Here is a 21281-nt window from a genome sequence, read left to right as displayed (position 1 = left end):
CCTGGGAATCGAACCTAGGTCCTTAGGCTTTGCAGACAAGCCCCTTAACTGCTGAGCCATCTCTCCAGCCCCAAATATGCAGGTTCTTAACCAACACATCTACCGCCTCCCTCCTGGTGGACCTTACTCACTCATTCATTTTCAGGTATAATTTATTATAGAATAAATAGGCCCTAGGTTTCATCCCTGTGTTCGCAAAATTCTGGTTTTCATTTGTTCTGCCTTTTTCTTCGGTTTCATACATAGAGACAGAGATGAGGCCCAGCTAGCTACTCTAGAGCCTGAGGCAAGAGCATCACAAGTTCAGAGCCTGTTTGGGCTACAGAGTGAGTTCAAGACCAGCCTGGGCAACTTAGTGAGATCCTGTCTCAAAACAAAAAGTGAAAAAGAGGGTTGGAATGGGACTCATAGTAGAGCCTAGTATGTGCGAGTTCCTGGGTTCTATCCTCTGCACCCCCATTTATTGCATCGCGCACAGCCTCACACTGACCACCCCCCCCGAACCTGTGTGAAGCCTGTTACAGGTTTCAAGGCACCTACTAAGTCCCTAAGAGGAAGGTGGATGTGGTTCCAGCCTCACTGTGGAGGGAGGAAGTAATGCCTGACCCTTCTGGCTCAGGCATTTAAGAAAAAGCCTGAGCTGTCCATGCGGTCACCTCCCCTGCTGTAGCCTGAGTGGAGGCCACACACCAAGATGGAAGAGCCTATAGATCCCTGAGTCACCACGGAAAGGGACTGTGCTGGAGACCAGAGAGACTCTCAGCAGATACTGCATGAAGAAGACCAGAGATGGGAAGACCCTGGCCCAAGGATGCCCAGAAGTAGTTAGAAAGCCAGTCATCTGGGCTGGAGAAGTGGATTAGCAGGTAAGGTGCTTGACTGCAAAGCCAGAGGACCCAGGTTTGATTCCCCAGGACCCACGTAAGCCAGATGCACAAGGTGATGCATGCGTCTGGAGTTCCTTTGCAGTGGCTGAAGGCTCTGTCATGCCCATTCTCCCTCTCTCTCTCTCTCTCTTACCCTCCCAGATAAATAAAATAAATTTTTTTAAACATTTTAAATTTGGCTGGGTATGGTGGTTTACGCTTTTAATCCCAGCACTCGGGAAGCAGAAATAAGAGGATCACCATGAGTTCGAGGCCACCCTGAGACTACATAGTAAATTCCAGGTCAGCCTGGACTACAGCGAGGCCCTACCTCAGAAAAAAAAAATTAATTTGAAAATTTAAAATTCAGGGCTGAAGAGATAGCTTAGCAGTTAAGGGCATTTGCCTGCAAAGCCAAAGGACCCAAGTTCGAGTCCCTAGGACCTTCATAAGTCAGATGCGCGTGGTAGCACAAGTGTCTGGAGTTCACGTGCAGTGGCTGGAGGCCCTGGTGTTCCCATTCTCTCCTTCTCCCCTTCTTCCCTCTTTCTCTTAAATAAATAAATTTATATATTTTTAATTTTAATTAAAATTCAAAAAGTTTCTCTGTGTACATTGGACATTAACCAGCAAATATGGCTAACTTCAAGAATGACCCTCAAAGAGATATTATCATGACATTAACCATAGAGATCCCACAACCCAGGGTGTCTCCTGACCCACAGGGGGAGCTTCTGTGACTTCTTGGGGGCCACCTTCCCTCTCCCAATCCTTCCATACTGTCCAAGGCTGTGCAGAGCCCGTGGACTCTGTTCCTGCCCAGCATTCCTGTGTACCTTAATTCTTTTTTTTTTTTTTGGTGTTTATTTTTATTTATTTGAAAGTGACAGACAAAGAGAGAGAAAGAGGCAGATAGAGAGAGAGAGAGAGAGAATGGGCACGCCAGGGCCTCCGGCCACTGCAAACAAACTCCAGATGCGTGCACCCCCTTGTGCATCTGGCTAACGTGGGTCCTGGAGAATCGAGCCTCGAACCAGGGTCCTCAGGCTTCACAGGCAAGCGCTTAACCACTAAACCATCTCTCCAGCCCACTAATTCTTATTTACAGCATTGCTCTCTGCAGCAGGGACAGGCCTGAGCCATCCATCACGGAGACTGTCAGTCCCGCCCCCAGCTGCTCAGTGCCTCAGCAAGTCCAGGGACCTGGCAGTCATCCAGGCCAGAAGGACACTGCCCCAAGTTTCTCCCCTTCAGAAATGAGCCTCCGCACTTCCTTCCTCGGCAGGGACCGGGACCCAAGGTTCATCTACCCTCCCCAGGGGACAGAATGGTGTGATGTCACCTGCCTTCATTCCCCAAACTGGACTGGTACCTTAGGAAGAGTTTGTGCAGCCAAGGGCCTAGTGAGAAGAGTCAGGTCACACCACAAGTAGGTGTGGAAGTTCTTTTTTCTTTTTATTTTATTTATTTAATTTTTTTTTTTCTTGAGTCAGGGGCTCACTCTAGCCCAGGCTGACCTGGAGCTCATTCTATAGTCCCCGGCTGAGCTGGAACTCACAGTGATCCTCCTACCTCTGCCTCCCAAGTGCTGGGATTAAAGGCGTGCACCACCACACCTGGATATCCACCTTCTTTTCTTTTCTTTTTTCTTTTTTTTTTTTTTAAGCACATACTTCTTTTTTTATATTTATTTATTTATTTGACAGAGAAAGGGGGGGAGAGAGAGAGAGAATGGGCATGCCAGGGCTACCAGCCACTGCAAATAAGCTCCAGATGCATGCGCCCCCTTGTGCATCTGGCTAACATGGGCTGTGGGGAATTGAACCTGGGTCCTTTGGCTTTGTAGGCAAACACCTTAACCACTAAGCCATCCCTCCAGCCCCACTTTATTTTCTTTGAGACAGGGTCTCACTGGACTGAGAGTCCAAGATTAGCAAGATTATCTAACTGATAAACCCGAGGGATCTGCCTGTCTCCACCTCCCCAGCTTTGGGATTACAGACGCCTGGCTTTTATGTGGATGTTGGGATCCAAACTCAGGTCCTCACGCTTGTGCCAGCGGCACTGAGCCAGCTCCCAGCCCCCCCTTTCGCTCATTGTTGTTGCTTTTGTTCATTTGCAGGTGTAGGGGAGCGGACCACCCAAGTTCTCTTGCCGCCGTAAATGAACACCAGATGCTTGTGCCACTTTTTTGTTTTGTTTTGTCAGGCTCTGGCTTTATGTGGGTGCTGAGGGACCAAACCCAGGCCAACTGGCTTTGCAAGTAAGTGCCTTTCACTGCTGAGCCATCTCCCCAGGCCTTGTCTTGAGACTTGCTAGGAGTCTTGCTATGAAGCCCGTGTTGGCCTGGGACGGGCTACCCTCATGCCTCAGCCTCCCAAGGGATGGGGTGACATGTGCACTGCCATGTCCAGATTTGTTCCATACATCTGCTTAGAGCTTCTGCTCTAGGCCCGCCCAGAGGTCTGATGATTGAGACGCAGCCCCCTGCCCTGTGGAAAACCATCACTGTGAAAGGAAAACCATGACATTGTGAGAGGCTGCCCTCCAGAACGTGACTGGCTCAAGATGTTTAGGGTGATCCCCAGCAGAATTACAAAGGATGAGTGGGAGTTAGCATTCCTCAATATATATATATGACACATACACACACACACACACATATACCAGGCATGGTGGTACGTGCCTTTAACCCAAGCACTTGAGAGGCAGGAATATTGCTGTGAGTTCAAGGCAACCCTGAGACTACATAGTGAGTTAGTGAATTCTAGGTCAGCCTGGGCTGAAGTGAGATCCTAACTCAAAAATCAAAAAAATAAAATAAAGAAGAAAGAAGGAAAGAAAGAAAGAAAAAAGCATTCCAGGCAGAAAGGAGTAGGGGGAGATTGAAGATATGGCTCAGTGGTTAAAGGTGCTTTCTTTCAAAGCTTGCCAATCCAGGTTTAATTCCCCAGTACCCATATAAAGCCATATGCACAAAGTGGCACATGCATCTGGAGTTTGTTTGCAATGGAAAGAGGCCCTGGCATGCCCGTTCTCTCTCTCTCTCTCCTTGCAAAGAAATCATTTTTTTTAAAAAGTGGGGTGGGGGAGGAAGGAACTGCATGGGCAAAGGCCTGAAAAGGAAGTTTCATAGATGCCATGAGGGGCCAGAGGAAGGCCAGTGCACCTGAGGTGAGAGAGAAGAGGCAAGCAGAAAGGATGAAGCTGGAATTAGGCGGGGTGTAGATTAAGCTGTAGCCATGAGCTCACAAATACAGTGGCTTACACAAATAAAGCAGAAACTGGCAGAACTTTCTGTAAAGAGCCAGGCTAGTGCCGGGCTACCTGGGTCTCAGATCCAACATAGTTGTTCTGCCCACCACATCTGCCTCGCAGTCAGCAGGGAGAAAGGAGATGGGACTCCAGTTCTACCCAAATTTGATCATGTGCCGCCTCCAATTGCAAGAGCAGCTGGGAAATGTAGTCTTTTCTTCCTAGGTGGCCCTGTGTCCACCCAAAAGTCTGTGGCAGTAGAAACAGGGAAGAATAAATGACGGGGTGCCCAGTTGGTCACAGAGTGACTTTGGGGAGACCAGAAAGAAATCTGTCTGCACTGGTGGAGATAAGAGTTGATAGTAGCTTGGGGCAGAGTGATGGCCATGGATATTGGGAGCAAAGGATGGAGAAGTTGGGGGGGGCAGGTAGGACGCCTGCATTCTTGCTTTCTTCAATCTCATGCAGATCTTCCCTGGAAAGTTCGTCACCCATAGTAACGGGTCAAGGCTACAAAAACATGTGTCCCCAGAGAGGTGCAAAAGACCTGGGGCACTGACTAGGCGCCTATGCCCTGAAAGGAGCAACTGCTCCTTTGCGCCAATCAGTGGCCATCAGTGGAAATGCAGGTCAGCCGATAGCCCTGATTTGCTAAGGGAATTTGAAGCTCTAGATTTTCTTGTGAAATCTGCCAATTTTAGCCGGGAATGTGGTGCACTTGGGAGGCCAGCCTGCGCAACTTAAAAAAAAAAAAAAAAGGAGGGGGCATCCTCCAATTTTTATACCTTGACAAGTAAGAAAAAAACATATTTCAGCCCCCAAGTCCTAAGGACACGGTGCCCGCAGCAGAGCCCGGCTCTCCATGCCCCTCTGCCGCCAGCGCCCCCTGCAGGCAGCTGCCTCCACATTCTCCAGTGCCAAGCGGTGGCCAGGCCAGCAGGGGAGGGGACAGGACCCTCGGGCTGCTCTCAATCCCCTTAATCGGATATGCGTCAGTGACCCTTCTAATTAAAACTCCCCTGGGTAATCCGCCGGTAAACCCAGGGAAACGGAAGCGCCATAAAAGGAGCGAATGTGTGATGGGTCAAAGCCTCCTCTGCCTCCGCCCTTGAGGAGTCTTGTGGGGGGTGGAGGAGGCTTCAGGGGACTGAGATGTCATGTCAGAGCCCCCAGTCACAGGCTGGGTGACCCTGGAAAAGACATTTTGTTCTTTGAGCGTCGGTCACCTCAATGCACCCACTCTGCCAGGCCTTGGGAAGCCATCTCCCCGGGATATAGGCCAGAGAAGCCAACTTTCTCATGCCACACCCCAGCAGCCAGCACAGCCCCCAGTAAGAGCTCAGCAAACAGGCTGATTGAAGAGGAACTTTATCTAGAAGCTGGGTTTATAGTAGAATTTGTTCGGAGGTCTACTTTTCACTGGCAGGTGGAACTATAATCCCAGCTTTTGAGAGGCTAAGGCAGGAGGATCACTAGTTTTAAGCCATCTCGGACTACATAGTGAGGCTGTCTCCGTAGAAAAAGAATTCTACTTCTCTGCTGGTGACACACATCTTTAGTCCCAGCACTCAGCTTGGGTGAGAGTGAGACCCAACCTCAGGAAAAATAAAAATAAAAAGAGCCAGGCATGGTAGCACCCACCTTTAATCCCAGCGCTTGGGAGGCAGAGGTAGGAGGATCGCTGTGAGTTCAAAGCCAGCCTGAGACTACATAGTGAATTCCAGGTCAGCCTGGGCTAAAGTGGGACCCTCAAAAAAAAATCCATTTCTCTTCACAGTGACAACTGGTTATGTGATGTTATCAGAGTTTGTTTTCCTTTCTTTTTTTTTTTTTTTTGCTTTTTCAAGGTAGGGTTTCATTCTAGCTCAGGCTGACCTGGAAATCACTCTGTAGTCTCAGGGTGGCCTCAAACTCATGGCAATCCTCCTACCTCTGCCTCCCAAGTGCTGGGATTAAAAGCGTGCACCACCACGCCTAGCTCTTGTTTCATTATTTTTTAAATTATTTTCAAGGAGAGAAAGACTGTGGGTGCGCCAGGGCCTCTTGCTGGTGCAAACTAACTCCAGATGCATGAGCCGCTTGGTGCATCTGGCTTTACGTGGGTACTAGGGGATTGAACCTAGGTTGGCAGGCTTTTCAAGAAAGCATCTGTAATCCCCAGCCTTTCTTTTATTTATCATATAATTCACCCACTTCCAATTTACACATCTTCGATTTTTAACAAATTTACTGTGTTCTGCAGCCATCCTCTGAAGTCAGTGTTAGATTTCTTTATCCCCAGGAAATCTCATGTTACTTGTGAATACCTTCTCCCTGCCCTGGCAACTACTAACCTACTTCCCATCAGATTACCTTATCTGGACATTTCCCACAAGTGGAATGAGATAACGTGTGTGTGTGACATGCGTGTGACATGTGTGGCTGGCTACCTCCACACACTTGTTGCTTTGTAGTTCATTCATGTTGCCTCTGTGGATCATCCGCACAGAGCCCCTTTGCAGGGGTGAAGAGCTCTTCCCTGCCTGGAGAGCTACCTGTGGCCTGTCCTCTCATCTGTCAGTGGACATCTGCATTGTTCCCGCTCTGTGGCTATTGGGGCACAGCTGCTACAAACGTACGTGTGTAGGAGAAGCATGTTGAGCCCCCAAAACCATGAGCTCACAGCTTGCTGGGGTCACCAGTGTCACGTCTGATAGCAGCAGGCCAGGTAACTAAGGGTTCATCCCTTCTTTTCTCCCGAAAGGAGGAGTGAGCCCTTGCTGTCTCGCAGTCTAGATACTGTCTGCCTTGTCCACCATCCCTGAAGGAAGGGAGGCGAGGCAGCCAGGAGAAATGTGTAGGCTTCCTGGCTTCCCCAGAGCTGACAAATGGGATAATGGAGGCTTGACTCCAGCCTGAACCCTTCATCTAAGATTTCACAATTTGGTGCAGTTAGGGGACGCCTCACAGGGAGAGAATATTGAGGCAAGCTCCCAGGTCCCAGGGCTGGCCCCTGCCTCTACTCCCAGGGCCCAAGTTCTGCCCTGACCTGGCTCAGCTCCACTCCCCAGAAAGCAGAGAGACCTGTATAAGCCGGAGTCAGGGCCAGAAGGACACTGTGGTGGCCAGTGGCCGGTGGCCTGTGTCCTGTATCTGGGCCCCATCCCAGGGACCAGAACCATGCCATCCTTTGGGGTTTAAGGCTGTTCAGAGGAGAACTGCTTCCTTAGCCAGGTCCTAGAGTGCCACAGAGCTAAAGCCAGCCTCAGGGCCATAGGAAGGATTGACAAAGTATTCTTGGGTAACAACCTTTTAACAGCACATTGTCAGCTCCTCACATATTTAGTGGCTGTCTGGGGTGATGCTCAGCTTCCTCCATCTTCACTGAAAAGATAAAGAAGTGGAGCTAGAGAAATGGCTCAGTAGTTAAGGCACTTGCCTGAGGAGCCTATGGACCCAGGTTCAATTCCCCAGTTTCCATGTAAACCAACTGCACATGGTGGTGTAGTTCATTTGCAATGGCTAGAGGCCCTGGTGTGCTCATTCTCTCTAAATAAATAAATGGATAGAGAAAGAAAGAAAGAAAGAAAGAAAGAAAGAAAGAAAGAAAGAAAGAAAGGAAGGAAGGAAGGAAGAAAGAAGGAAAGAAATAAAAAGAACTATATTAAATAAAACAAGAGTCGGGTGTGGTGGCACATGCCTTTAATCCCAGCACTTGGCAGGCAGAGGTAGGAGGATCACTGTGAGTTCGAGGCCAGCCTGAGACTACGTAGTACATTCCTGGGCTACAGTGAGACCCTACCTTAAAAAAAAACAAATTAAAAAGATGGCCTAGTGGTTAAGGCGCTTGCCTGCAAAGCCTAAGGACCCATGTTCAACTCTCCAGATCCCACACAAACACAAGGTCACACATGCGCGTTAGGTAGCGCAAGCGTCTGGAGCTCAATTGCAGTGGCCGAGGCCCTGGCACGCCAACTCTCTCTCTTTCTCACTCACCTCACTCACTCTCTGTAAAAAAAAATTCTCTTTCTTTAACTGGGCGTGATCACACACTGCTGCCACTACAGCCCCAAACAGGGTGGAGACAGGAGAATTGCTGGGGCTCACTGGTCAGCCAGTGTCACTAGCAAACAGGGAGGTACAGCGGGAGAGTCAGTCTCGAGAAAACGAGGCAGAAGGGCAGTAGAAGAGGACCCCCCCATCTTCCTCTGACCCCCAACCATGTGCATGATCATGAACCTACATCTGCACACACACGTGAACACTGCACACACACATCACATGTACTACACCATGCACTGAAAGACAGAGAGAGGCCGGGCGTGGTGGCGCACGCCTTTCATCCCAGCACTCGGGAGGCAGAGGTAGGAGGATCGCCTTGAGTTTGAGGTCACCCTGAGACTACAGAGTGAATTCCAGGTCAGCCTGGGCTAGAATGAGACCCTACCTCAAAATAAATAATAAATAAATAAATAAATAAATAAATAAATAAATAAATAAATAAATAAATAAAGACTGGCATGGTGGTGCACGCCTTTCATCCCAGCACTCGGGAGGCAGAGGTAGGAGGATCGCTGTGAGTTCCAGGCCACCCTGAGACTCCATAGTGAATTCCAGGTCAGCCTGGGCCAGAGTGAGACCCTACCTTGAAAAAAAATAAAAAATAAATAAATAAAAAATAAATAAATAGAGAGAGAGACTGCCACAAATGTATCTAAAGGCCCTAACTCATTGGATTCTCGCTGAGATGTGGAGGGCTAAACTCACAGTGGAAAGTCCGCTAGGTAGAAAATAGCCCTGATTCTAAGAGCTCCAGAGGGTAAGAAACAGAACTCAATCTTGCCTGAGGTGTGGGCTGGGGTGGAGCGGGGAGCATTTGCACATGCCTTGAAGGAAGGCCCTCCCTGCCCACCCACGGCAGCAGGTATTCCCAAAGATTGAGAGTGATCCCCTCCCCATTCTCCTCCCCCAAGGTCCTCAGGCTGAGCATATGAGCAAAGGGATGCCTAGCTAAAGATAAGGCGTCCTGGCACCGGTCATAATTCATGTCTCGGTCCAGAGCATCAGCTATGAGGGTCTTCCAGGTGGCACTGCCTGAGGCTAGAATGGGAGCAGGCTTCCCATGCCAGTCTTTGGGAGAACAGGGCCTCCCAGTTCTTAAAGGGACAGACGCCTCAACAAGCTGGTCCTGCCCTGCAGGTACCTTCCACCCTGCTGGCATTAGCTGCCCACAGGGCTCATCACAAAGCCTGTAGGGTCCACTGTGTCCAGCCTTGTACTAACAATAGCACAGAGCCCCACTGTGAGGGTCTGACCATTGGTCTGTCTCAGTTTTACAACCTCCCCACTATGGACTTTGGTGGGGGATAAGCCTGTGCTTCAAGGGGCCACCCTATGCATTATGGGATATTGAACAGTACCCCATATCTCTGCCCCCCATGCCAGTCTCACCTCTTCATCCTGTTGAGACAACCGTAAATTTCTCTTCTTTTTAAAATATTTTATTTATTTATTTATTTGAGAGAGAGGCAAGCAGAGCAAAAGAGAGAGAGATTGAGAGAGAGAGAATGGAGGCGCCAGGGACTCTAGTCACTGCAAATGAGCACCAGATGCATGCACCACCTTGGGCATCCAGCTTTACGTGGGTTCTGGGGAATCAAACCTGGGTCCTCAGGCTTTGTAGGCAAGTGCCTTAACCACCGAGCAATCTCGCCAGCCCCAACTTCTTTGCTTTTGTGTGCATGTGTGTGAAGTGTATGGTGTGTGTGCATACATGTATATGTTTTTAATGTGTGGGTACTCGTGTTTGTAGGGGTGTGTATACATGTGTGTGTACGTAGAGGCCAAAGGTTGACATCAGATGTCTTCCTCAATCGCTATCCACCTTATTTTATTTACTGAGGCAGTGTCTCACTTGAACCCACAGCTCCTCAATTCACCAATCTAGACCGCCGGCTGGTCCTGGGAATCCCCTGTGTCCAGCTCTTAAGTGCTGGGACCGCAGGTGGACCGCCATGTCCACCTGGCGTTTACCTTGGTACCGGGGATCCGAACTCAGGTCCTCACGCTTGCACAACAAGTGCTTTATCCACTAAGCCATCTCCCCAGCCCCACAGCCAGAAACTTCTGTAGAAATCTGGGGACCGAAAGGAGCCCTCGTGAAGAACCATGCGAAAGACAAGGGCTCGGAGGCAAGGAAAGTGGGCACACTTGAGGCCACTGGGTGAATCCACGACAGAGCAGGGCATCCGGCTTGCAGCTCACACTGCGACCTTCACCCAGCAGCCCTGAGATGGTGATGCCAACAACAGGTTTTATCCCATCAACCCCGTGTTTATTTTGGTGGATATTTAAGGCATCTATGACAAGGCTAGAAAACAAAAAAATCAGCAGCTTTGTATATTATTTCTCAGGATGTGACTAAAATAAAACAAGGTGAGTGGAGGTTTGTGTTTCGTTCTCACCACTAGGGAAGGAGAAGCGCAGGCAGCAGGAGATTGCACACAGCCCGCTGTCACACTGGGCAAGGCATAGGGAGCTTAGGAATGCTTGTGCATTGAAAAACTGCAGAAAGTGGGCTGGAGGGATGGCTTAGCAGTTCAGGCACTTGCCTGCAAAGCCAAAGGACCCAGGTTCAATTCGCCAGGACCCACGTAAGACAGATGCACAAGGTGGCACACGCATCTGGAGTTCATATGCAGCGGCTGCAGGCTCCGTCATACCCATTCTCTCTTCTCTCTCTCGCTCAAATGAATAAAATTAGCAAAAAAAAAAAAAATTTTTTTTTTTAAGAAAATTGCAGAAAGAAAAGAGGTGATATAAAGGTCATGCCTAGGAGGCTGGATAGAAGGCTTAGTGGTTAAGGCACTTGCCTGTGAAGCTTAAGGACCCAGATACAATGCCCAGGACCCACATAAACCATATGCACAAGATGGTGCATGCATCTGGAGTTCATTTGCAGTGGCAAGAAGCCCTGGCAACTCCATTCTCTATCTGCCTCTCTCTCTCAAATAAATAAAATGTTTGCCGGGCGTGGTGGCGCATGCCTTTAATCCCAGCACTCGGGAGGCAGAGGTAGGAGGATCGCCGAGAGTTCGAGGCCACCCTGAGACTACATAGTGAATTCCAGGTCAACCTGAGCCAGAGTGTGACCCTGCCTCGAAAAACCAAAAATAAAAAAATAAATAAAAATAAAAATAAAATAAAATGTTTGCTTGTTTGTTTGTTTTAAAAAACAAGGTCAGGATGGAGAGATGGCTTAGTGGTTAAGCACTTGCCTGTGAAGCCTAAGGACCCCGGTTCAAGGCTCCATTCCCCAGGACCCACATTAGCCAGATGCACAAGCGTCTGGAGTTCATTTGCAGTGGCTCAAAACCCTGGCATGCCCATTCTCTATCTGTCTGTCGCTCTCAAATAAATAAATAAATAATAAAAATAAAAACCAGGTTGCTCCTGAAGTGTTTGTAGCTCCTTGCTCAAGTTCACGGAGCTGCGAGGGGAAGGGCCCAGAGCAGTACTCACCTCTCAATGTAGCACAGGCTCATTGATCACGTGATGCGCGGGAGCCCCTCAGCTCCCTGAGGGCAGCCAAGGCACAGAGAGAAAGCTCAACACAGACCCTGACCCACATGCTCACAGGTTCTGGGCAGGCACGGGCATGCGTGCACCCCAGTGTACATGTGCAGACACATGCTTGAAATGAGATGTGTGTGCCAAGTATCCCCAAGGAATAGCGAAACGGCAGGAGGGCCCGGTGACAGTGTTTGCAGCCCTCCTGCCTGGGAAAAGCAGTGGAGACACTGGTCTCACCAGGGCGTCATTTGGACTGGGTCTCCTCTGTTGTTTCGGGAGGTTGTTTCTTGTTGCTTGTTTTGTTTTGTTGAGAGAGGGTCCTCCTCAAATACACTATGTAGCCGAGGCTAGCCTTGAACTCCAAATCCTCCTGCCTCTACCTCCCAAGTGCCAGGATTACAGGCACGCACCACTATGCCTTGCAGTGGACTGGACTTTTTTTTTTTTTTTTTTTTATTATTTGCTTTTTCAAGGTACGGTCTCACTCTGGCATCTCTCCAGCATTATGTAGGTACTAGAAATCAAACTTGGGTCATTAGACTGTGAAGGCAAGTGCCTTAACCATTGAACAAGCTCTCCAGCCCTCATCTGATTTTTTAAAATTTATTTTATATATTTGAGGGAGAGAAAGAGGCAGGCAGAGAGAGAGAGAATGGACATGTCAGGACCTTCAGCCACCGCAAACAAACTCCAAATGCATGTGCCACCATATGCATCTGGCTTACATGGGTTCTGGGGAATCAGACCGGGTCCTTTGGCTTTGCAGACAAGTACCTTAACCATTACTAAGCTATTCCTCCAGCCCCTGAATTTTTTTTTAATTTTTTTTGTTTATTTATTTATTTAAGAGTGACAGAGAAAGAGGCAGATAGAGACAGACAGAGAATGGGCGCGCCAGGGCTTCTAGCCACTGCAAACAAACTCCAGACACGTGCGCCCCCTTGTGCATCTGGCTAACGTGGGACCTGGGGAACCGAGCCTCGAACCGGGGTCCTTAGGCTTCACAGGCAAGCGCTTAACCACTAAGCCACCTCTCCAGCCCCCATCTGAGTTTTTAACACCACTTACAAGTTCATGCCTTGGGTGAGACTGACCTGGGTTAAAATCCTGGCTCTTCCACATGCTGGCTTTGGAAACTGCACTTTCCTCTCAGTTCACTGAAGCGAATGATACCTCCCTTTGGGGTGGGAGGAGCAAGACAATGATTCATGTAGTGCAGGCTGGTCTCCAACTTGCTAGGCAGTGAAGACTGGCCTTGAATTTCTGATCTTCCTGCCTCTACCTTCTGGGTCCTGGGATTACAGACAGGCACCACCATGCCCTCGTTTAGCAGAGCTTAGTAGGGTTGCTACAGCAATGCGATCAGGCCCAGTGGTTGGTGCTTGCCTGTGATCTCAGCACTGAGCAGGTGGGGTAGGAGGATGGAAAGGCAGAGGCCAGCCAGAGGGACAGGACAAAACCTTGTCTCACCAGGCGAGGTAGCAAACACCTTTGATCCCAGCACTTGGGAGGCTGAGTTAGGAGGCTTGCCATGAATTCAAGGCCAGCCTAGACTACATAGTGAATTCCAGGTTAGTCTGGGCTAGACAGAGCCCTTACCTGGAGAAACAAAAAAAAAAGAAAAGAAAAGAACCTTGTCTGTAAACAAGCAACAACGAAAGGGATGGGATAAATTATCACCTAGGGCCTAGGAAGTGTCCTACAAGCCAGACTCAACACAGGCTATGTTTGGGAATAAAGTTTTTTTAAATATATTTATTGGGGAGGGGAAGCAAATAGAGAGAAAAAGAGAATGGACATACCAGGGTCTCCAGCCACTGTAAACGAACTCTAGATGCATGCGCTCTCTTGTGCAGCTGGCTTACATAGGTCCTGGGGAACCGAACCGGGGCCCTTAGGCTTCACAGGCAAATGCCTTAACCGCTAAGTCATTTCCTCAGCTCTGTGAATAAAGTTTTATTGAAACACAGCCAGGCCTCTTCATTCATGTGCTTGTCACTGACTAGAGTTGTTGGACTTGGAGCTACAGAGTTTGATGTCTGCCCTGTTTAAATCTTGTATTGGTTGAATATTTCTTTGCTATGCCCAATGCCATCTTTTGCAGTGTGAATGTTTATTCTGTGCCATTATACGTTTATTTATTTTTTATTTTTTGATATTACAACTCAGTTAAAAGAGCTTGGCACTCTCATTCTCTCTGTCTTTCAAATAAATAAAATAAAATAAATGAGTTTTTAAAAAGAAGGATGGCAGGATGGCTTAGTGGTTAAGGCATTTGCCTGTGAAGTCAAAGGACCTAGGTTTGGCCAGGCATGGTTGTGCATACCTTTAATCCCGACACTCGAAAGGCAGAGGTAGGAGGATCACCGTGAGTTTGAGGCCAACCTGAGACTACATAGTGAATTCCAGGTCAGCCTGGGCTAGAGCTGAGACCTTGCCTCAAAAATGAAAAACAAACAAAAAGAACTAGGTTCGATTCACCAGGACCCATGTAAGCCAGATGCACAAGTTTTCCCATGTATCTGGAGTTCATTTGCAGTGGCCCTGGCACACCCATTTTCTCTATCTGCCTCTTTCTTTCCCTCTTTCTGAAATAAATAAAATAAAATAAATCATTTAAGAAAAAAAAAAAAAGATCTTGGGAGCCAGGTACAATGGCGCGGGCCTTTAATCCCAGCACTTGAGAAGCAGAGGTAGGAAGATCACCATGAGTTCAAGGTCACCCTGAGAATACATAATGAATTCCAGGTCGGCCTGAGCTAGAGTGAAACTTTACCTCAAAACACTAAAAAATAAAAATAAAAAATCTTAGAATATGGGGATGTTTGAACATCATTGGGATTGATAAAAACTATGGGACTTTTAAAGTTGGACAAATGCACTGCATTTTACATCATGTATGGCTATCAATTTATGGGGACCAGGGACGGAATGTGGTGGCTTGATTCAGCTGTCCCCCATAAACTTAGGTGTTCTCCAGCTGATGGAGATTTGGGGATTAGCGCCTCCTGGAGGCGACGTATTACTGGGGGTGGGAGGCGGGCTTATGGGTGTCATAGCCAGTTCCCCCTTGCCAGTGTTTGGCACACTCTCTTGTTCCTGTTGTCCACCTGATGTTGGCCAGGAGGTGATGTCCACCCTCTGCTTACGCCATCGTTTTCCCCTGCCATCGTGGAGCTTCCCCCTCAAGCCTGTAAGCCCAATATAAACCCTCTCCTCACACACACACACACACACACAAGCTGCTCCTGGTCGGGTGGTTTCTGCCAGCGGCGGCGGGCAGTGACTCAGTGTCCTCTCTTCTCCCCGCAGATCCTGGCCATCATCTCCATCATGTTCATCGTCCTGTCCACCATTGCCCTGTCACTCAACACGCTTCCCGAGCTACAGAGCCTCGACGAGTTCGGCCAGAGCACCGACAACCCCCAGCTGGCCCACGTGGAAGCCGTGTGCATCGCCTGGTTCACCATGGAGTACCTGCTGCGCTTCCTGTCCTCGCCCAAGAAGTGGAAATTCTTCAAGGGCCCGCTCAACGCCATCGACCTGCTGGCCATCCTGCCGTACTACGTCACCATCTTCCTCACGGAGTCCAACAAGAGCGTGCTCCAGTTCCAGAACGTGCGCCGCGTGGTGCAGATCTTCCGGATCATGCGCATCCTGCGCATCCTCAAGCTGGCGCGCCACTCCACGGGCCTGCAGTCTCTGGGCTTCACGCTGCGCCGCAGCTACAACGAGCTGGGCCTGCTCATCCTCTTCTTGGCCATGGGCATCATGATCTTCTCCAGCCTCGTCTTCTTTGCCGAGAAGGACGAGGACGACACCAAGTTCAAGAGCATCCCCGCCTCTTTCTGGTGGGCTACCATCACCATGACGACCGTCGGCTACGGAGACATCTACCCCAAGACTCTCCTGGGGAAAATTGTGGGGGGCCTGTGCTGCATCGCGGGGGTCCTGGTGATCGCACTGCCCATCCCCATCATTGTCAACAACTTCTCCGAGTTCTACAAGGAACAGAAGAGGCAGGAGAAGGCCATCAAGCGGAGAGAGGCTCTGGAGAGAGCCAAGAGAAATGGCAGCATCGTGTCCATGAATATGAAGGACGCCTTTGCCCGGAGCATTGAGATGATGGACATTGTGGTCGAGAAAAACGGGGAGAATATGAGTAAGAAGGATAAAATACAAGATAACCACCTGTCTCCCAACAAGTGGAAATGGACAAAGAGGACGCTGTCCGAGACCAGCTCGAGTAAATCCTTTGAAACCAAGGAGCAGGGGTCCCCTGAGAAAGCCCGATCGTCCTCTAGTCCCCAGCATCTGAATGTCCAGCAGTTGGAAGATATGTACAATAAGATGGCCAAAACCCAGTCCCAGCCCATCCTTACCACCAAGGAGTCGGCACCACAGAGCAAGCCAAAGGAAGAGCTGGAGATGGACAGCATCCCCAGCCCCGTGGCCCCGCTGCCCACGCGCACTGAAGGCATCATCGACATGCGAAGCATGTCGAGCATCGACAGTTTCATTAGCTGTGCCACAGACTTCCCTGAGGCCACCAGGTTCTCCCACAGCCCTTTGGCGTCGCTCTCCGGCAAGACTGGAGGTGGCACAGCCCCAGAGGTGGGCTGGGGCAGAGGAGCTCTGGGTGCAAGTGGCGGGAGACTCATGGAGTCCAACCCCATCCCAGAGGCCAGTCATCACTCTGGTTTCTTCATAGAGAGCCCCAAGAGTTCCATGAAGACCAACAACCCCTCAAAGCTCAGAGCACTTAAAGTCAATTTCATGGAGGGCGACCCCAGCCCACTGCTCCCGGCTCTGGGAATGTGTCACGACCCTCTTAGGCACAGGGGGGGCGCTGCGGCTGCTGTCGCAGGACTGGAGTGCGCCTCGCTCTTGGACAAACCTGTGCTGAGCCCAGAGTCCTCCATCTATACCACTGCAAGTGCCAGGACACCTCCCCGGTCACCCGAGAAACACACAGCAATAGCATTCAACTTCGAGGCGGGCGTCCACCAGTATATAGACACAGACACGGATGACGAGGGCCAGCTGCTCTACAGTGTGGACTCCAGTCCCCCCAAGAGCCTCCACGGGAGCACCAGTCCCAAATTCAGTGTGGGAACCCGATCAGAGAAGAACCACTTTGAAAGCTCCCCCTTGCCCACCTCCCCTAAGTTCTTAAGGCAGAACTGCATCTACTCGACAGAAGCCTTGACTGGAAAAGGCCCCAGTGGCCAGGAGAAGTGCAAACTTGAGAACCACATCTCCCCCACGTGCCCGTGCTGCCCAGGGGAGGAGCGCACGGGAGCACTTGGGATCAGAGCATCTGAAGTCCCCACCCAAGAGGGGGACTTGCGGGAGAAGTCAGGAGTAGGGCTACCACTGAGTTTTGCATGAACGTGGAGGGAGAAGGTCAGGGAAAAGCCCCAGCAACAGGAGAGATTCCAAGGAAGACTCCCAAAGACCTGGAGTGACGCGTCTGTGGGTTGGGGAATCAACCAAGCCATGGAGGACCGCACCTCCTTGCAACAGCCTCTTCCAAGAGGACATGAGCAATGCTCACAGCCACCGAGGCCACCTACTTCCCAAGTCTCTTCTCACAGCTGTCACAGTCTCTGAGGGTGACACACCACCCCTGCCTTCGGGGTGGAGGAGGGAGGGTGCTGGAGTGAGCGAGCGGTTGCTGTTGAAACCGAGTTACCCCACTGGTACTTGGTGTGGCCCAGCTGCCCATCATCCCCTGGCTGGACTCTGCTGTCAGAAAGCTTCAGGGGACACTTATGTCATGGGGAAATCTCTGCTCCATGAGCCACGTCCCAGTGTAAAGCCCATACTCAAATGGCTTCATGGAGTCAGTATTCTGGAGTACCTAAGGGATTTTTTGTTTTGTTTTGTTTTGTTTTTGTTTTTGCTTTTGTTTTTGTGGTAACATCAGGGTGAGTGGCGTGGCTTGGACTTCAGAAGGTGGGCATGCAGCCAGCAGGATGAACCCAAACGTGCTTCAGGGCTGTGACAGGAAAATGCTTTCTATAGGTCGCTAGTGTAGACTTACTTAAAAGACACTCAAGTGTCAATATGCAAAAGAAACGCGTTATTCAAAGCAACTCTGTGTGAAGATCAGATAAGACACCGTGTTTCATTTTCTACATGCGGATAAAGAAGGAGGAGGAAGAAGAAGAAGGAGAAATGAAAAAAAGAAAATACCCTCATTGAAATGCCCCATCCTGACTTTTGACTACTTCCTGCTACAGCAGGAAAAATGCCTACTATGATAGAAATTCTCTCTTTTGTTTCCTGTGGTATTCGAGCTAAAATAATAATACTAAGTTAATAAAAGGCACTTTATGTTTTCCAAAACTAGGTTCTACCAGGGACAGTGTTAAGATCTTGCACTTCAAAAAAGCACTATTTCCAGTGGGCCGCTCGCTGGCCGCGCTGTTGGGGTGTGGCTACGTGCTCGTGTCCAGCCACACTGGGTCTCACTGTCGCCGTATCAGTCTGGAGGCTCCTCCCTAGTCACTCATGGGTCAGCAGGGGTCCTCAGCCCTTGGACAGGGCCTCGCCTAACATCCTGGGCACAGGAGATGGGCACGTCTTGGAAGGGCACGGCGACGGTTGGGTATCAGGCATTTTTGCTCTGTTCTTCTTCTTGTCAACCAGCCATTGGTGTGTGTTCTGTGTCACTGTCTGTCCTGCAAGCTCGGATCTCCTCGCTGCCACCCTTGAGGCAGACAGGACAGACAAAAGCAATAAGTAATCGTGCACGTCCTGAGCGGTGTTGGTTTTCTTGTCCAAGTGTCACGACTGGCATTGTCCTGCTTGCTCGTAACCCAGTGGCATGGTGGCATTGGCCATTCCTCGGTAACACTAGTTCACACCAGTGTTGGCTTGTCTGTCAGTAAAGATAACGTTATCAGTCGGCCTGTCAGTAGTAGAAGGGGACAACGTGGTTCTCTTACTATAATGTTGGTAGACGGTGTCCCCAGTACCGTAATGTCGTCCTCTCTGTCCCTTGAGCAGTGTGATAGGCACATGTCTTCCTGATGGAACAATGACATGATGTTGGCCACCTGTTCTTAGTATCATCTGTGGCTGGACTGTCCAGTTGTTCAGTGGCATGATCCACCAGTCAACATGTGAACAAGCGAACAAGCCAGATTTCTACCTGCCCTCGCTTCCGCGGCAGGAGGTTGGAGCACCTGTCACAGGTGTGATGCCATGGGGATCATCCCACCATCCTTAAACATGTGTGTTCTCTGTATATCGACAGTTCACACCACTCCTCAGCATCTCCAGGGACCCAAGAGGGTGCAGTTGTGCTATCTGCTAAGAAAACATGAACTTGGCTCTGCCTCCACGTCTTCAGAGCTCTTTCAAAGCAAATGCAGAGGGACTGGGGCAGGAAGAGCTCAAGGTCACCCGGCACTGGTGCGCGCGGCAGAGGCAGGAAGCCGTAGAGCTTCCAAAGCCCTTTGCTGAGCGCCGTCCGGACTCGGGGCCCGTCGAGGAACAGCCGTGGGACACGTCTCCGCCAACCATCTTCCATGTGTCGCCTTTGTTTCCCTCACCACGGACGTCCGCTCATCAGCACAAATGTGAAAATTCAGGGAAAAACCAAACAAATGCTTTTTGATAAAAGTAAATCGTTGTGATTTCCGATTCAGATATTTTTAGAGCTGATGCTACCTGTAAAAATTCCTAGGACTACCATAGTCTATTTTACATATCAGGAATGTAAACGTGTCTCCACATAGCCATATAGAGCGGGAAGGAAGTTACCGTCCCTTCTTCAAACCAAGGCATTTCACTTGTTGGTTAAGCCGATGACAAATGAATAGATAAGAAATGATCTTTTTTAAATTATTATTATTAAGAACCAAGTGGTGCAACATTCTCCTGTGACCAAAGGCCCTCTCTGCCTATGTCATGTAGGACCTGGCTGTCCCTTCCTCATGTGTTCTATCTGCCCTTAAAGTAGCATTTTACATAGTCACTTTTGAAGGATGAATTCAGAAGTATTATTAAGAACTACTTTTGGGGGGCTTAATACCCAAAGTCCTATAGAGTTCTTATAGAAACGGGATCCTTGAAATTCAGCATATACTATGCTTGGAAAAGAATTCCGTTTGGTTTGGGGTTTTGTTCCTTTTGTTTTGGGATTTTTTTTTCTTCGACTTATAATATGTATTGTGGGAATATAGTTATTACCCCACACAAATTACAAGACTGTACATTTTCCTCAGTACCCCACCAGCCAGAACAGGAACACACAGAGATGTTCACTACGTGTGCACCCGACCTGGGTCCCTACATGTACAAACACTGGGAAGTCTACCTACAGGTCCCCATGGCGAAGCTGAACTTGACAAACAAGTCTCAATTGAGAAGTGGGGAAGCTGGGGGCACGGAGGGAAGCTGCTTGAACTTGAAAATACATTTCCACCCTTTCCTGAACCAACCGGAGCAAAAGGACGCGAGGTTACCGAAACGGCGATGCTAGGGCCTGGAGGCAGTGGGTGCTTGAAAAATTTAACAATTCAGTGCAACTGCCAAGAACCCACCTGAACTCAAGTTCCAACTTCCACCATCATCAGAAAGGACCAAGGAGCAAAAAGTCATCGTGTCCCCCTTGTGCCAAGAGAGCCTGAGTGTCAGGAGAGAGGGGACAAGCTGTGGACATTTCAGTCCATTTACCTCTCATCTGTGGGTGTCTGAAAGCAAAGGACCTCGGGTGGCAGACTTCTCGGTGCCTTCTCTAAGACTTCCATCTTAAGCACACTGTAAGGGGAAAGAGAAAAGAAGAGAGAGCATTTGTTCCCACGACACCCCTTTCCCTTAAAAGATTGGGGATCAAGAAAAAAGAAGAGGAGGAGGAGGAAAAAAAATCATGCAGAGGCCTCATTTCATCCACTCCGCTTGCCCAACAATTCCTGGTGAGACTAACGTTTTCCAGCTGATTCCCAACTTCTCTTCACCCCTACCGTGTCTTGTAACTTGCGGCCTTGTCTCTGCCTCTTCTTCTGATAAAATTCATGTTTCTAAAGAAAAAGAAAAAAAACAGCAGTCTTCTCTTCTTGTACACCTGTAATGTATCGTTAATATTTGTAATTATTATATATGTGGCTCGCTTCAGCCTTGGCGAAAACATCTAGCCCAAGGACAGAGGTATATTTCAAATTTACCACAGACAAGGGTCACTCAAGGATCCAGGTCTCTCTCTCCACATAGCTCCTTTCCTTATTTCTCTGACAGCCGGTCTCAACCCAACTGCAAGCTTTTTCAGTGACGCGTCACGTCATTGTACATCAAAGGGCACAAGGAATAGCCACCAAGATCTGGAGATGAGTTGGTTTTGTGTAGCTGCAAAATTGGCAGGAGAAAGAAGGGCTCCCGGGTCCCCGGAAGCGACAGCGTACAAATGGTCTCATGTCACCCGGCCAACCAACCTTGGCCACACCCAGAAGTAAGAGTTACCTCTGCGTTTTCTGTTGCTACTTTCCTGGCTCTAGAAGTAAGATGGGTGTGACTCCATCATAGGATGTCCACACATCTCAGAGTAGTCTATTTTTCTGTTCAGATAAATATATATATATATATATATATATGTATTTTAGC

At 49.3% G+C, this 21281-nt stretch overlaps 1 protein-coding gene across 1 annotated transcript in view; it reads left to right on the top strand.

The window, feature by feature from the left end:
* Positions 1–20715, top strand: part of Kcnb1 (potassium voltage-gated channel subfamily B member 1) — a 107248-nt gene extending 86533 nt beyond the window's left edge. The window contains 2 exon segments of the mRNA XM_004663875.3: positions 14985–16935; positions 16938–20715. Of these exon segments, the coding sequence (XP_004663932.1) occupies positions 14985–16935; positions 16938–16996 (2010 nt within the window). The 3' untranslated portion in view covers positions 16997–20715.
* Positions 20716–21281: the final 566 nt, after the last annotated feature.

The sequence above is a fragment of the Jaculus jaculus genome, chromosome 8 (genome assembly GCF_020740685.1).
Source record: "Jaculus jaculus isolate mJacJac1 chromosome 8, mJacJac1.mat.Y.cur, whole genome shotgun sequence".
Taxonomy (NCBI): domain Eukaryota; kingdom Metazoa; phylum Chordata; class Mammalia; order Rodentia; family Dipodidae; genus Jaculus; species Jaculus jaculus.
This window is presented reverse-complemented; position numbering and strand designations above follow the sequence as displayed.